The 18,108-nt window shown below is 43.1% G+C and overlaps 1 protein-coding gene across 1 annotated transcript in view; it reads right to left on the bottom strand.

Annotated features, from left to right (window-relative positions):
• The window catches only part of CATSPER3 (cation channel sperm associated 3), a 29,046-nt gene extending 11,375 nt beyond the window's left edge, over nt 1-17,671 (bottom strand). The window contains exons 1-2 of the mRNA XM_055142010.1: nt 17,643-17,671; nt 16,368-16,521 (exon numbers count right to left, since the gene is read on the bottom strand). Of these exons, the coding sequence (XP_054997985.1) occupies nt 16,368-16,521; nt 17,643-17,671 (183 nt within the window). The remainder of the gene's footprint in view (nt 1-16,367; nt 16,522-17,642) is intronic.
• Between the last annotated feature and the right edge of the window lie 437 nt (nt 17,672-18,108).

An 18,108-nucleotide genomic window follows, 5' to 3' on the forward strand; every position in this document is an offset into this window, starting at 1 on the left:
GCCGACCTGAGCTCTATTCCTCCACCCCTCTCAGAGAGCCCGGCAAGCTACTGAGAGTATCTTGCCCACATGACAGAGCCTGGCAAGCTACCTGTGGCGTATTCGATACGCCAAAAACAGTAACAAGTCTCACAATGAAGACGTTACTGGTGCCCGCTTGAGCAAATCGGTGAGCAACGGGATGACAGTGATCCAGTGATACCTGTGTCATAGGTAATGTTTGACTCCATTAAACATCCTCAACATGGTGCTATTAAAATTATTCTCTGAGGGCTGGAGCAATAGCACAGCGGGTAGGGCATTTGCCCTGCAAAAGGCCAATCCAGGTTCAATTTGCAGCATCCCATATGGTCCCCTGAGCATTGCCAGGAGTAAGTTCTGAGTGCAGAGCCAGGAGTAATCCCTTTACCTGACTGGGTGTGACCCCAAAAGCAAACAAAACAAAAATTAAATTTAAATTTTAAAAAATTTTAAATGAAATTATTCTCTGAGAGCTTGCAGAGCTTCTTGGTGTGTCCTTATTTTCATTCAATGAGCTTGGTGGGTTTCTGCCTGCCTTCCCCACTGTGTCTGCTGTACTGCTGCTGTGCTGAGGGTCCTTCTTTGAGGCTAGCCTCCCTGGAAATTTCTGCGGGATTGGTCTGGGTATTGTTCTTTTCCTTCCCTGCTCATCTGCACTCAGTGACAAGGTAAAAGTGGTTCAGGAGATGTGGAGTTGGGGCTGCTGAGATGGCAAAGGTCAGGTGTGGAGACTTCCAGGACCAATTTGAAAGGGGGAATAATTGGCTTCTGGTGCCCAAAAGGTCCCAGAGATATCGCTTGGGAGGTTAACCTTATCTGGAAGTTAGAGGAGCAAGCAGAGAGTCTGAAATGTGGAGGTGGGCCTGCTCCTAAAAGAGTACTTTTTCTCCTCTTCCTCCTCCTCCTTCTTTCTATTTTTGATTTCCTAACTATGCCTAGTGATGCTCAAAGATTATGGCTGGTTTCCTGCTCAGGGATTGCTCCTGGTGGGGCTTAGGGGACCACACGGTGTTGGGAACTGGACCCATATCAGCCACATGCAAGGCAAGCATCTAAGCTGCTGCTCTCTCCACACCCATTCTACAGACTTAAAGTCAGCAGGACGAGCACTAAGTGGTATCTTATTTTTAATTTTAGTTGTCATTTCTCTAATGATTAACGAGGTTGCATTAATGAAGCACAACTTTTTTTTTGTATGTTGAAATAGCAAACTGCCTCTTTTGTGGTTTAGGGACAAAGTGCCTGCCTGGCATGGATGTGGTCCTGAGTATGGCGCACACCAACGAAAGTCAAAGTTCCCCCTAATCTTTTAACAAAATTTCCACTAGAGGTTTTTGTCTTTTCTTATTGATTTAGAAGTCAATACTTCCTATTTTTTATAATCCTAATCCTTGCTACTTTTGTACCAGAAATCTCCTATGCTGCTGATGAATCTTTCTACCTTCCTAATCATGATAGGTTTTATTTTGGGGGGGGGGGCAGGGGGTCATACCTACCAGTGCTCAGAGCTTACTCCTGGCTCTGTGCTCAGAGATCACTCCTGGTGATCAGGGCTCAGAGGACCATACGTAGTGCCAAACCCAGGCTGGCTACATACAAGGCAAACACCTTATTTGCTGTGTTACCTCTCCAACCCTGATGTTTACAATTTTAATGGGATCAAACGAACCAAACTTGTTCATCAAGATTTGTATATTTTGTATCTTAAGAAACCTTTCCCTCCTGAGGTCATATAAATATTCAATATTTTCTTCTAAACATTTAGAAGTGTTTCTTCTAAACACATTTTAATGTTTCTCTTTTCAAATTAAAATTTTAATCCAACTATACACAATGAGGGAGAGCATCAATGTTATTTTTCTCCCTACGGACAACCAATCATTTTAGTGCCAATTTAAAGAATCTAATCCCCTTTACCAATCATGACATCTGCAGTGCCAGCTGCCACATGGAAGCTAGGCTGTTTCTGAGGTCTCTATCCAACCCCATTCATCTATTTATTTAGGCATCAGCATCCTGCCTTAATCATTGCAGCCTCAGAGAAAGTAGCTATTTTGGTTTTTAGGGCACACTCCATAGTGTTTGGGAACTACTCCTGGCTCTTTGTGAATCACTGCTGACAATGATCAAGGGACCATGCAGTGAAAAGTGCTCATTCCCATGTATTGAACTACTTCTCTTGCCCAAGACCTCTTTCCTTTATCTATCAACACCATCTAGGTTGTTCTTTGTCTTTTATTCTTTTTTGTTTTGGGGCCACATCTGGCAATGCTCAGGGATTACTCCTGTCTCTGTGCTAAGGAATTACTCCTGGTGGTGCTTAGGGGATCATACGGGATGCCAGGGATCAAACCTGGATCAGCCGTGTGCAAGGCAAATACCCTTGCTCTGGTCCTCTCTTCTTTTTCTTTCTTTTTTTTTTTTGTGTGTGTGTGGGGAAGGTTTGGGCCACGCCAAACTCTGAGTGCTATGCTGAGGGATTACCCTAGTTCTGCACTCAGCGATCTCTCCTAGCAGTACTTGGGGACCATCTGGAGTACCAGAGATCAAACCTGGGTTGGCCAAATGCAAGGCAAGCTCCCTACCTGCTATACTAATTCTTTGGCCCCTTCTTAACAAACCTTCTAATCCATAAGCATAATAATCCATATTTAATTCATCTAACTCTTAACAGTATATAACAGTTTCACTCTTAGACAGCCCCAACCTTCCCTTCTTATTTTTCTGTTGTTGCAAAACACATTCACGCATTGTGTGCCCTCAAAGTACTGCAAGTCTTCCATATGCACTTGTGTTTTAAACATATTTAAAAAGGAGTGAAGCAGGGGCCAGAGAAATAGCTCGATGAGCTAAGCACAGACTTTGCACACTGAGGCCTGATTCGATCCTCAGCAGCTATATTTTCCCTGAATGACATGAGATATATGCCCTGTGCTACCAGAAACAGCTTCTGAAACTGTCAGATATGCCAGATGAGAAATAAATAAATAAATAAACCAATCTAACCAAAACAAAATACAGACTTTTATGTTTACTTATGTCACTACTTTTTGTCAGTGTTCTTTATTTCTCTGTATGACTTCAAAATCCTGTCTAATTTCCATTTCCCCCTAAGGAGCTATCTAATATTTTTTGTAGGGCTTGGGTACTAGGAAGATAATCTCTCAACTTTATCTGGGAACATCTTCCCCATTTTTTGAGGGGTAGTTTTGCCAAACATGGAATTGCTGGTTGCTAATATTTAAGTGTTGACACTTTAAACTTGTCATTTCACTGTCTTCTGCTATCCAGTTTCTGGAAAGAAATCAACTATTGATCTTATTGCGGATGCTTTGTAGGTGACATTTCTTTTGCTACTTTTCAGATTCTGTCTTTCAACAGCTTGGTTATACTATATTTCGGTATGGATATTTTTCCTTATATTTTTTTCTGGAATTTACCAAGATTCATGGGTGTGTATATTTTTTATGTCAAATTTGTGAAGTTACTGGCTGAAATTCCTTCACATTTTCTTTATGCCTCTCCTGGAGTTCATATTATGCGATATATTCTAATGGTGGCAAATAAACTGTGTTTTTCTTTTCTCTTTCTGCTCCTCAGACTAATAAATTTTAATGATGTTTTCACTTTACTGATTATTTCTTCTGTCTGTTCAAATTCATTCTCAAAAACTTTTATTTTTTTATTTTTTTTAATTTATTTTATTGAATCACCAAGTGGAAAGTTACAAAGTTCTCAGGCTTATATCTCAGTTACACAATGTTCAAACACCCATCCCTTCACCAGTGCCCATATTCCACCACCAATAAAAACAAAAACAAAAGCAAAAACAAAACAAACAAATAAACAACAACAAAAAAAGTATACATCCCACCCCTCACCCCCCAACCCACCCCGTACGTGAGTGATAATTTCACTTCCTTTTCTCTTAACCTTGATTACATTCCAGATTTCAACACATAACTCACTATTGTTGTTAGAGTTTCAAAACAGACTCACTATTTTTGTTGGAATTTATCCCCTAAGAATACAGCTCTATTAACAGGGAAATATTTGATAATAAGTTTTCCACTGATGAGAATGAAGAGATAAAATGTCGCGCGGCCGTGGTAGCGGCCGTGCGGTTTACAATTTCTGTATTATAGTAATTAAGTCCGAGAAGATTTAGGTTTGAAAATGAATCATTTCCCTTCCTGGAACAGCATGTAACCAAAGTTAGTTCACAGTCTCCATACATGGGTGCAAGCACTTGCTGGAACCCCAATTCCTAAAGCTGTCTCTGGTTCCCGCTCGTTCCACATCCACCGGCTCTGCAGAGGCATGGGCACCCGGGCCGGCCGGAGCCGAGCACCGGCCCCGGCCCTCAAAAATTTTTATTGCAGTGCTTTCAACTTTTTTTTTTGCCCAAAGACCAATACCAATCCACAGACTGAATCACGGGTGGCTGAAACCCACTACCAGTTAAGCAGCAATAACTTGTTTGAGAATTGGTGGTTGAAAGCCACTGGTCTGTGGTTTTTAAATTTCAGTTATTGTACTTTTCAACTTCTGAATTTGTTTGGCTTTTTTTTTCTATAATGTACATTTCTTTTGTTTTTGTCTTGGGGTCATACTTGGCAATGCTCAGGGGTCATTCTCAGGGACCATGAAGTGGCTGGGGATCAAAACCTGGGGCCCCAACATAAAAAGCGCACACGCCAGTCCTCTAAGGCCAAACTGGAATTCTTATACTTTTTAGTAGTTGGGGGAGTCACAGTTTGGAGTGTTCGGGGGTCCCTTTTGTGCCTTGCATGAACAAAGCATATACTCTCCCTCTTGAGCTATCTGTCTGGCGATGATTTTAACCTCTTTACTAATATTCTTTACTTGTTCAGATATTGACCTAGAAAGATTTTATACAGATGACATCAAGTCTTTAGTAATCCTGATGTCTGTGCTTCCTCTAGGACAATTCTGTTCATTTCTCAGCTGTAAAATTTATACTTCATGTTTCTTTGCATGCTTCACTGGGTTGTTTTTAAAAAAATTCTTCAAGCAAAAGTAAGGAAGAAAAAAATAGGTAAAAGGAAATAAAGGGAGTCAGGAAGAGGGATGGGTACTGAGGAAAAGAGAAGGAGAAAGAGGGAAGGAGGGAGAGAGGAAGGGAAGGGAGAAAGAGGAAGGAGGGAAGAAGGAGGGAGGGAGGGAAAGAGGAAGGAAAGGGAGAAGAGAGGAAGGAGGGAGGGAGTGAGGAAGGAAGGAGGAAAAGGGAGGAAAGAGGGAGGGAGGAAGGGAGGGAGGGAGGAAGGAGGAAGGGAGAGAGGGAGGAGGGAAGGAGAGAGGAAGGAGAGAGGGAGGGAGGACGGGTGAGCAGACTGCTTACTCTTCACAGCTTGACTCTCCACAGCTGGAAATCCTATCTCAATTAACCAAGTCATTTATAACTTTGCCTTGTAAACATTTATTTTCTGCTTGCACTAGGTCTAAAGATGAGTTAGAAAAGAAAGTTTGAGATCTTCTCAGGTATTTGCTGTCTTTTTTTTTTTTTGGTTTTTGGGTCACACCCAGCAATGCATAGGGGTTACTCCTGGCTCATGCACTCAGGAATTATTCCTGGCGGTGCTTGGGGGACCATATGGGATGCTGGGAATCGAACCTGGGTCAGCTGCGTGCAAGGCAAACGCCCTACCCACTGTGCTATTGCTCCAGCTCCTATTTGATGTGTCTTATCTTGGGTATCACTTCTCTCTTGGTATTCTCGAGTTCTTTTGTCTCAACGGTGATTTGATGTGTCTAAGTGAATCTCTGAGTTTATCCTACTTAGATGTAAGGTTTTTTTTTGTTTTTTTTTTTTGGGTCACACCCGGCGGTGCACAGGGGTTACTCCTGGCTCTTCACTCAGGAATTACCCCTGGCGGTGCTCAGGGAACCATATGGGATGCTGGGATTTGAACCCGGGTCGGCTGCGTGCAAGGCAAACGCCCTACCCGCTGTGCTATCGCTTCAGCCCCCAGATGTAAGATTTTTCAATAGAAAAATTTTAGCCATTATTTCTGCCCATATTCTCTCCACCCCTCTTCTCTTCTCAGACACCTACCATATGCATGTGTTTGTTTGACGGTTCCCTACATGCCTCTGCTCATTTTATCTTCCTGTTTCTCACATTGGTCAATTTCCATTTCAGCTCATCAATCCTCTCATCTCCTAGTGCAGATCTATGACTGAACTCCTCTAGTGGGTTTTTTTTTATTATTGAGTTACTCTACTTCTCAACCAGAGAACTTCACTGTGGCTCTTTTAGATAGTTCTTCAATCTCTATCAACATTCTCTACTTGATGAGACATTGCTTTCATATTTCCCTTTAGTTTATTAAATGTGATTTCCTGGAGTCAATGGATGCCTTGGTGGCTTAAAGTCCCTGACTCGCAGGTGTTAGGCCCTGACTTTTATCCTGGCTGCTGCCTGCATGAGCCGTGCATGGTCACAGCACCTATGCCCCGTGATCTGTCAGAGCCAGGTGTGTGCGAGCACTGCACTGCAACCGGAATGTGTTCAAGGACAACTGAACAAATGTGACCTCTGGCCAGCACGGGTGCAACTCAAGTGTGGAGTGTGTGTTCCTCATGAGGACCGCAAATGGGTGCATGGTCTCCAGTCCCTGCAACAACAAAGGCAAGGGAAGGGGCAACACAGGAAACCTTTTGAGAGAGTGATTCCCAAAGAGGTGCTTTGTTGCTGTTTTGGGGTCATACCCAGCAATGCACAGGGATTACACCTGGCTTTGTACACAGGAATTACTCCTGACAGTGCTCAGGGACCACATGGGATGCCAGGCAAATGCCCTATCCACTGGACTATCGCTCTGGCCCCTGTTTTTATTTATTAAATCAATATATTTTTTCACATTCCTTTCTCCTTCCCCCTCCCTTCCTTGTTGCAATAACTAGGAGTCACACACACACACACACACACACACACACACACACCCTGCATGCAATGCTGGTACATTTTTAGCTGTAGTGTTTATCATAGCCTACAACCATGAGTGCTTGCACCCTCGCCCCAGAGCTCACCAAGCTTTACACGCCTCCAGTTTTGGTTCTTGCACACCTGCCCCCAGGGGTGACACTTCCCAGCTGTGGCATTTACACACCTCACCAGCAATCACAGCCCTTTTCTGTGGTAGAACCCTTTTCTACACACACTTCACTGTGGTGTAGACCAATGACTCTCACAGTACCAGGTGCACAGCTGCCAGAATCGTGGTTGGTACCTGGGAGATGCTCCGGGTTTAAATTCATGATCACACACATTTGCAAAGTAGGCGCTCAAGATTATTCTATAATATAGTTATTTCCACAGAAGCTGCTGCCGTGTTTTTGTGCCGCACATGGCAATGCTCAGGGAAACATTTGGGGTCCCAGTGATCAGATCAGCACATGCAAGACAGGCGTCCTACCTGCTCTATGATCACTCCAACACCAGTCTCAAATCCTTGTCTAGTAAGACCAACACACGAGCTTCCTCAAGTACTGCAGCTATTGGCTAATTTTTCTTGAGTAGGAATCTTACATTGTTTCATGTGACAAAACTTTTTTTTGGTTGAAAAGTGGGCATTTAAAATCATGTGATATAGGAATTCTGAAAACTCAGATCCCAACTCCTTATGGTTTTGTTACTGCTATCATCTTTTTGAGTTCTTGATTAACAAGTTCTCTGTCATGTGTGGTCACTCAAGTCTGCTCAACTTAATGGTTTGCTAATAACAAGACAGGATTTCCTTAAATGCCTGGAACCAATACTTGCCCTATCTCTGTCAAGACTATCTGTGTGTTGGCGCAGGTGCTGACTGATCTGGCAGTTTTCAACTCAGCCTAGCCTTCATTTCCTGCTTGAATAGAGTCTCAGGTAAGTCAGAAGAGATCAGACACTTCTCAGGTCTTTCCTGCTACCTTCACTGGGACCCCAAGAGTTTCAGACATTTCTCAGAGTTCAATAGTAACCAGGAACTTTTAAGTATGCTACTTTCTTCACAGCCACTTTAAAGTTACATTATTCTTTTTCTGCATCATTCCACAACACAAAACTGCCCCAAGACTTACAAACTACAGTCCCTGTGGCAAGCAACTTTGGTGACCTGTAACCAGAATATTTAGATACTTCAACTCATCTCTCCCCTACACCTCAATTTCAAGTCCTGTACCAAACAACAAAGATATTCTGAGCAAACTCTGAAATGTATGTGTGGGATGTACTGCCCAACCAGCATGCTTGCTGGGATGACACACTGAACCCTGGTCGTTTCAGGCAGTGATCAGCGTATTCCACCACCTCTGGCACTATATTATGCTGACTCTACACTTTCATGCCCAAGACTATCATTGTCACAGTCACCCCGTTGTTCATCAATTTCCTCGAGCAGGCACCAGTGACATCTCCATTGTGAGACTTATTACTGTTTTGAGCATATCAAATATGCCATGGGTAACTTGCCAGGCTATGCCATGCGGGCAGGATAGTCTCCGTAGCTTGCCAGCCTCTCTGAGAGAGATGGAGGAATCGAACCCAGGTTGGCCGTGTGCAAGGCAAACGCCCTACCCACTGTGCTATATATATTTTTTTACCACATAAGAAAAATAGAGCGGGGTGGGGGGGGACTAATGTTTCTACTATTTAATTTCTAAACAGAACACATGCAAAGTACAAGAACTAATAAGCGGCCTTATGGATTGTCACAAGAACAACGTCCCTCTAACAGTAAGTATCAATGGAACTATCGAGATCAAGGAGAAATTTCTGGTTATTCTGAAAGTCCTTCATATACACCATCCCATCATCCCATACATAAATCCCATCATAGCTACTACAAATCAGGATAGTGTTCACACCTTTCCTTAGTGTGAGCACTATCCTGATTTGTGTAGTATTACCTTCATGTATTTCTCTGAGGAGACCCATTTATACATCCCTAGAACTAATATTTAGGGTTTTTTTTAATTAAAGTAAGTTAATTTGAGGGGCTGAAGCAATAGTTCAGTGGGCAGGGCATTTACATAGCATGCAGCTGACCCACGTCTGATCCCCAGCACCTCATATGGTCCCCCAAGCCCTACAGGAGTGATGCCTGAGCTCAGAGCCAGGAGTAAGCCCTGAGTGTCACTAGGTGTGGCCCCCAAACCAAAACAAATAAAATTAATAAAACGTAATAAAATGGGTTAACTGGATATGCCTGTTAAGCATCCTATTTTCCTTCTTTTTCTATCCTTATATTCTTCTGTTGAAGAACCCAGGTTAAAAAAAATTTAGTTGTAAACTTTGCCAGTCTGGCCCATGTGGACAGTGTACCCTCAGCACCAATCGGCGTGTTCCTCTTCCCGGAAACAAGCAGCTGGGTCCAGGGGCCTGAATGGGTGTAGGTTAGACCTGATTGGCAAGATCATGGGGTCTGTTCTTCCACAGGATGGGTATCATGCCTGGTCACCTCTCCAGTAGGAGCGATGACAGGAGGAGCCAACTGATGCTCAGAGCCAACTGATGCTTCATTCACTGGAGTAGAAAATTGGTGACCTACTACGTGAACTTCTTGTTCTTTAGTAGCAGGATTGCATCTATAAAGCACTGCTTCCCCTTAGCTACAGCATGGATACCTGGTAATGTAGTTCATGTAGTTCAAAGATCCTCAATGCTTGTTTTTGTCCCTTAACTTCTGTCCCTTATGAGCTTCCAAGATTTTTCTGGTGTTATTCTAAGATTATGATTATTTTGATGAGTTCTGATCCACTGAAATTATTATTCTTACCAAAGTTCAAATTAAGTATGACTTCTTAGCCAATACGAGCTTGTTTTTAAAATGTCTTGAGTCGCAACCTGACCACAGTAGTTTGATGGTTTCCTGGCTTTAAAATGGATATTCCTAGCTCATCTGATGTATTTTCCCCCCTAGAATTTCTAGGTTCTTTTAGTGAGCAATGGTATTTTTCATTATCAGCATTGAGGATGCTTAATTGTTTAGGTGATCAATATTCTATGCCCTCAATAACTAGAGATAAAATATTTAATTGATGTTGATACTTCTGATTTAAATGCTTACCTATAGAATTCTTAAAGAACTTCATCTATGTTAGGTGTTTCTCCTTTCTTCTGAGTATGTAGTTCCCAAGAACACAAAGGGTAATGGAATTAAACTCTTTGAACACTACCTAATTGCTTTCTCCACACACACAACAATACCAGAATATTTCTAATACTATTACCTTAATTTGATTTCTTTCTTTTTTGTTTAAGCAAGGTAATTTTAATCAAAACTTTTTCAGAAAAATGTGAGGGGAGAGAAAGAGAGAAGTATTTGTTTGAAAGAGACCACAGGCTCCTCCAGAGTAGAAGCAGCAAGTAAAGAAACACAGACCAGCAGGTGAGATAAAGGTTAAAGGAAGAACATGAGCCTAAAGAGCAGGTCTTGATTTCTTAAAATGGTTAAGAAACCTTTTGTATTGACTCTTCCCATTCTCCTGCAATTTTTAGTTATTATGTATATATATGCATATATATATATATATATTTCAGAAGGGAGAATTTTATGAGGTCCCCATAACCATGCCACCAGATTCTGCATCAGGCTGTTTTCACTAGGGGTGCCCCAGAGAGGGGTAGATGAGAGCCTTCCCTGCCCTAAGGGACCCCCCCCTGGCAGCCCAACTCCACAACCCAACCACTGCCATGCTCCAGGCCTCACATACAAGTGAACATATTCCTGAGCTGCATTGCCGCTTTTGTGCAAAGGTGTCTGCATGACACATCATAAGACACTCCCTACTCATTTTCCATAATTACACCAGATTTGGTGGGGTTCAGACAGTAGGCAACAAATCATAGAGGGAAATATATATATATGTGCCTGACTGGGAATACCTGAAAAGGCGATTAGAGGCCGCCCCAAAAGCCTCCATCCGTCTTGGAGAGCCCGGCAAGCTACTGAGAGTATCCCACCTGCACAGCAGAGCCTGGGAAACTACCCGTGGTGTACTTGATATGCCAAAAACAGTGAAAATGATGGTCTTCATTCTCCTGACCCTGAAAGAGTCCCCAATATGCCATCAAGATACACTAGCATGTGACAGGGACTAATGAAGACATTATTGGTGCCCACTTGAGCAAATCGATAAACAATGAGATGACAGTGATACAGTGATACATATATTTCAGAAGGGAGAATCCTGGGAACGACACATCCATTCTGCGGAATTTGGTATGTGGGCAGGTGGACGTTGCTATTGAAGAAATCCGAGTAGAAGTCATGGATAACCTTTTCCTTTACCCTTCTGGAAGATGTGATAGATCCATCAGGATGTTGGAGGGCAGTCATCTTGGTCTTGTAGTTGGCGAAGGACAGGCGGGCATTGCAAACACTTTTCCTGGCTTCTGCCGCATCTGCCAACACTACTGCTCTTCTCTCTTTGAGGTCTTCCTTTATCGCTTCTCTGCACAGCTTTGCAAGCTTGGATGTTAGCTTGTGATTGCCTGAGGCTTGTGCCAAACCACATTAGTGAATGAGCATGAGAGACATGTGCCTTTTTGTGGCTTTCTCTCCCTCGGCATTCCTCACACAATCATGGAGGTGCTGAACCAGTCGATCATATTCCTCGTCGATGTTGTCAACAATGGCATCTTCCCATACTGCTGCAATAGTGCCAAAGAGCTCCCAGTTGGTGGTGGTTCTGGGAGTTCTCTTAAACTTTGTAGCCCTTTCTCCCCAATCCGTGAAGTAGGATTCTGCATGCAGATGATGGTCAGATCCTGTTTGGAATTTTGGGACAACAGTGACATTGGTCAGGCAAAACCGTCGACTGAATGTGATGTGGTCATTTTGTTGTGGAACTGGCCACTGGGAGACTCCATGTCCAACATTTAGATTCGGTCTTCTGGAACTTCGAGTTATCATGGGTGGTCTTGGTCAACATGATGAACTCAGACAGTCTCTCATCCTGTTCGTTCCATTCTAGGCCATGAGTACCAATGTGGAGCTCTTCAAGTGACCTTCTTAGTCCTATGTTGGCGTTAAAATCACCAACAATGACCTTGTAGAAGGCGTGGTCTTCTTTATAGAACTTCTCCACCTCCATGTAGAACTTCTCAATTTCTTCTTCATCGTAGTTGGATGTTGGTGCATGAAGATTTCTTCCTTCCAAAATTCAACACACCATTTTGCCAGTAAAGAAGTGTACAGTGCCCGGTTCAAACGAGGTCAGACCCGAACACCTGAAGAATTTGCCACCAGTACTTGTCAATACACTGGCTCGGCTCTTCACATGCTACCTGTCTGAATGCAAGGTTCCATCCCAATGGAAAACCAGCAGGACCATCCTGTTGTACAAGAAGGGAGACATCCCCAACATCAGCAACTATCGCCCAATCTACCTGTTGTCCATCGTTTACTCAAGTCATCCTGAATAGGATTGGCAGAACACTAGACGAAGGACAACCAGGTGAGCAAGCTGGGTTCTGAAAAGGATTCAGCATGATCAACCATATCCAGATGGTAACCAAGCTCATTGAAGTTTCGAGAGAGTTCAAGATGCTGCTCTGTCTAACATTCATCGATTTAAAGAAGGCCTTTGATTCTGTTGAGACTGAAGCAGTCATTGAAGCCCTAGCCAAACAGGGCGTTCAAACTCAGTACATCAAGATCCTCCAGGAGCTGTATTATGGATTCACCACCAGGATCTCACCATTCTACAAGGAAGTGATCATCGATGTAAAGAGAGGAGTTTGGCAGAGCGACACCATTTTACCGAAACTCTTCAGTGCTACCCTTGAAAACGTCATACGGCAACAGAATGGGAAGGAATGGGAGTGAAGATAGATGGTTGGCAAATACACCACCTCCACACCTGATGACATCATTCTAATAACACCAAACATTAGCCAAGAGGCACGATTGCTGGCCAACTTCCACTGTGAGTGTGGAAAGATTGGACTGCAGTTAAATCTCATGAAGACAATGTTCATGAGAAATGGACTGCTTCCTGACGTTCCATTTGCTCTCAATGAAACAAACACCTCCAAATGCAGCAGTTATGTGTACCAAGGTCAAGAACTCAACATGACAAACAACCTGGCACCTGAGCTGTGCAAAAGGAAGAAAGCGGCGTGGAACGCCTTCAAGAGCATCAGAGAAGTTGCTAAGAGGATGAAGAACCTCTGGCTCCAGGCACATCTTTTGAACTCTACTGTTCTTCCTGTGCTAACATATGCCTCGGAGACCTGGGCCCTACGAAAACAGGATAAGAATGTTATTTGGGTATCCCAAAGAGGAATCGAAAGAGCTATGATTGCAGTATCACCTTTCACTTAAGTGAGGGAAGGAATCCGGAGTTCTGACCTCCATCGATGACTGAGAATCAGGGACGCTGTCTCATTTGCCAAATTTTGTTGAAAATCAGATGGGTCAGACATGTAATGCGATTTAGAGATGACCGCTGGACTAGAGCTGTTACCAACTGGATTCCACGGGACGTCAAAAGAACGCCTGGCCACCCACCAATGAGACAGTCAGACTTCTTCATCAAGACCCTGAATGAACAGTTTGAGGCTCTTTGTGTTCCTGGAATGAGCAGACGCCATTGTGCTACACAAGCATGAGACAGGGACAAATGGAGACGTTACTAGCACCCACTCAAGCAAATTGATGACAAGTGATACAAGTGATATATATATATATATACACACACATATATATATACACAGACTTTTGGGGGACCATAGGAGATGCTGGGAATAGAATCCAGATCAGCTGTATGAAATGTAAATGCTCTAATCACTGTACTATTGCCCCTGCCCCTATACTGTATTTCAATTGTCAGAGAATATTTTCATTATATGCTCTATTCTATCCTGATTAATCCGTGTTGATGGTCTTTAGTCATGTTAGCACTGTAGCACTGTTGTCCCGTTGTTTATTGATTTGCTCGAGCGGGCACCAGTAATGTCTCCATTGTGAGACTTGTTAGTCATGTTAGTTGAACTAAAACTCATTCTTTACTAGATTCCTAGGGAAGGGCTCATATAAAAATTTTTAGGTTTTTCTTTTTCTTTATTTTTTTTATCATTGATGACAGTTTTTCTCTGCTCCTAACAACTGAAAAACAAGTCAGTTTTGCTCAATCTAGAATTCTTAGTTTATATTTTATTCCCTAAAATATCTTAAATGTCACTTCACTTTCTTTTAAGCATAAAGTGTAACTATAGCAAAATCTGGTTTTCTCACCCAGCCATTTTGCTAGATCAGGATCTCCCAAGCTTTTTTGACTCTCCCTACTCAGGGTCCCTGGGAATCTACCTTAAGCAAAGAAACAGAAAGTACCCCACAATGTTACTACCCGCCTGGATCATTCCAGAACACCCCCACGGCAGCAGCAGTGGCAGTATCTGTGTGTGTGTGTGTGTGTGTGTGTGTGTGGTATCACCCACTTTGGAAACAATTTTGGCCTAAATTATTAAAATTCTCTAAACCACTCTTTGAGGATCAATCCTTTTAACTAGTATGTCAGTATCTGTTGTTCTGAGTCTGCATTATCTGGTATGCAATGTGTGTACTTTCAATATAACGTCAATCATTTTACTTCCAGCTGTTTTTTCAATAAAAGTCATAGCCTGACGTGCTAATGTGAGAACCCCTGCCAATTCTCTGCCTAACAGTGTGGGCATTTGTGGGGTCTTTCAGGAAGGAGGGAGGGTCGGGGATACCAAGACCACCCAGAGGTGCTTGGAGGATCAAACAACACTGGGTATTGGCTTCAGGGCATGGCACCCAGTAGGTAAAGATCTCCAATTTCCCAAGCCCGAAGTCTGCTGAGTGGTTTTCTTTTTGGTAGGGTGGGAGGGTCCTTGAGCAGTGCTCTCTCCCCATTACAGTACAAAAACGTACTCTACTACCTTTCATTGATTATAGATTTCAGTGTTTATTGGTTCCTTTATCTTTGTTTCAAATTCAGGGACTCAAATGATTCTTGTTTGGATCTTGCACTCTATTCTTTTTTTTTTAATTTATTGAATCACTGTGAGATAGATACAAGCTTTCATGTTTGAGTTACAATCACACAATCATCAAACACCCATCCCTCCACCAGTGCACATTCCCCACCACCAATATCCCCAGTATACCCCCCTTTCCCACCCTCCCCCTGCCTCCATGGCAGACAATATTCCCCATACTCTCTCTCTACTTTTGGGCATTATGGCTTGCAACACAGACACTGAGAGGTCATCATGTTTGGTCCATTATCTACTTTTGGCACACATCTCCCATCCCGACTGATTCCTCCAGCCATCATTTTCTTAGTGATCCCTTCTCTATTCCATCTGCCTTCTCCCCTCTGCTCATGAAGCAGTCTTCCAGCTATGGGGAAATCTTCCTGGCCTTGTATCTACTGTCCTTAGGTGTCATCCTCATGTGATGTTATTCTTTACTCCACAAATGTTTCAGTCTATTTTCAATGCATTCTTTTCTCTTAATTCTTTTTTACTGCATTTAAAGAATATATAAAATTAGTTGGTGTGTTTAAAAAAAAAAAACTTTACTTAGCCTCCTTTTCTGTTTTTATGTCATGCTTTCATTTTTTCCTATTTTGGTTCTATTTCCTCCTCCAATTTTATCTAACACTTCTCTTCCCTCATCTCCAGATCTGTAACCTGCTCATTTTTGTGATTATTCTTATTTGCATATCACAATTGTTGGTGCTCAGGGGATCATACGTGGTGCCATAAATGAACCAGGGTTGGCAAAATGCAAAGCAAATAAGTGCCTTAACTTCTGTAATATTTTCTGTATTATGCTCAACAGGCTCAATTGTGATTCTACTTCCAACATTTCTCCTCAGTGTGGGGCCCTGTCCTCAAAGAAAGGCCTCAGTGGTCAGTTCTGAAAATTCATAGAGATGGGACTATTCTATTCTAGTTCCTTCAGAACTTCCTGGACCCTAATGCAACAATCTGATATCAACCTTCCAAGTCACCTGCTGCTCTCTGTCCATTGAGCAGCTAGTTCACTGACCTATGCTTCCTTTCCCAGAGGCAGTTGGGGTTCTTTGTAAGGAAACCTTGCAATTGATTTTGATGTAAATGCTGCCATGAGTTTTTGGTTCTGCTATCTGCTTTCCCAGTCTTTTAAAAGAGAAAATTCAAAGACAGAGAACAAGTCTTGTCGGCACTGCTGCTGTTGCCGCCATCTTCTGAGATTTTAGAGTATATTTTCAAAACTCCTCAGCATTTTTCTACAGATAAATGTCTTGGACACAATGTCTTTAACAATCTTACATTTTCAGGAATAAAACAGGAGAAACAGGAAAGTGGACCCACTTTGTCTACTTACCTCAAAAACTTGGTAAAAGGTGAGTCTTAAATTAAAATTAGTCCACACGACCACAAAAAAGGCATTCAGTGAGATGGTAGTAATCATAGTGATCTCAAAAAAATGACTCCTTAGGAAGTTCCTCACAAATGCCTGAAACTCAGCATCTCTCCTCCTGTCAAAAAGTTGAATGAGGTCTTATTATAACAAAATTAGGTCTCTAAACAGCACATGTTTTAAAATTAGGATGTGCTTCCCCCTTCTTGTGGAAGGAGCGATAGCACAGCAGGTAGGGCGTTTGCCTTGCATGTGGCCAACCCGGGTTCGATTCCTCAGCCCCTCTCAGAGAGCCCAGCAAGCTATCGAGAATATCTCACCCTCTCAGAGAGCCCGGCAAGCTATCAAGAATATCTCACCCGAGCAGCAGAGCCTGGCAAGCAACCGTGGCATATTCGATATGCCAAAAACAGTAACAAGTCTCACAATGGAAACATTACTGGTGCCTGCTCGAACAAATCCATGAGCAATGGGATGACAGTGATACAGTGATAGTGATCCCCCCTTCTTGTAAATACGAACTTCAAAACTGCAATGCAAGGTCAAAGAGATAGAACAGGTGTGAGGCATATGCCTTGCAAGCAGCCAACCCAGATTCAATCCCGAGGATTGCACATGGTTCCCCCAGCCCCACAAAGTCCCAACATCAGTGATCTTTGAGTACAGAGCTAGGAGTAGGATGTGAACACAACTCGGTGTGGCCCTCCCCAAAAGAATTAACTCTTAAAAACTGCAATGCACTGCTGGCTGAATGATCAATGAGATATGTATAATGATCACTGCAGGTATGTTCCCATCAGTGACTCGGTTTCTTGACCACAGACCTCTGAAAAAGGGGTATGGCTCCTACTCAAGTAAAACAAATTGTCGGGGGTATGATGCCGCCAACAGGTCAACCTGTACCTGCAGGGCGAGTGCATCAGTAGCCTGATGGTGCCTTCAGGCTTCCTGACATCCCAAAATTGCTGCTGTGCCTTTGGCCGGACCCCAACAATTTGGGATCAAGTTTACTAAAAAATTAAACCAACAGTTAGGTATGTGGGAACCATGACCACAAACCACCTCCAGCTCAGCTATATAAGCTCATTTATTGGCCTTATCTCAGAGACCCATAGATAAATCTCGAAAGAGATCAAAAGCCACAGTCTGACGGGACCCGCACATGGCTGAACAGACTGAGGTAAATCAGAGGGGGACAGGTTGGCCTGTGCCTGCCCAAGCAGAGCCCCCAGCAGCCACTTGCTTCCACAATCCAAGATTGCCGCCATACCCCCGACCTGACTCCACCGTCTCAGGACGAACCTCACCAAGATATAATCTGCTGAAAATTTGGGTATGCGGGTTTTGTGATTGAAATCTCCAGGGTTTCACGGAGTTGGGGTGGGCTATTCCCTCCACTTCCCAATACACATGGAAGCACCGCAGTCATCCCCGTCAACCAACTCCAGTGCCACTCTGTAAACTCTATTACTGGCCTTGCTTCAGAAACCCATAAATAAATCTTGAAAGAGATCAAAAGCCAGAGACAGCAGTTGAGTCCCAGAAGACACCACAGAGCTGGAGATCTCTCTGGGACCCATACTGAGCCAATTTCGCCAGGGCACTCCAGATGGAGCAGCCCCGCCTACTCCAGATAGAATCCCAGCGACCAAGAGCTTCCACAAGCAAGGCCCAGATATGCAAGTTCCAGGACTAAATCTCCATG

The sequence above is a fragment of the Sorex araneus genome, chromosome 6 (genome assembly GCF_027595985.1).
Source record: "Sorex araneus isolate mSorAra2 chromosome 6, mSorAra2.pri, whole genome shotgun sequence".
Classification (NCBI taxonomy): domain Eukaryota; kingdom Metazoa; phylum Chordata; class Mammalia; order Eulipotyphla; family Soricidae; genus Sorex; species Sorex araneus.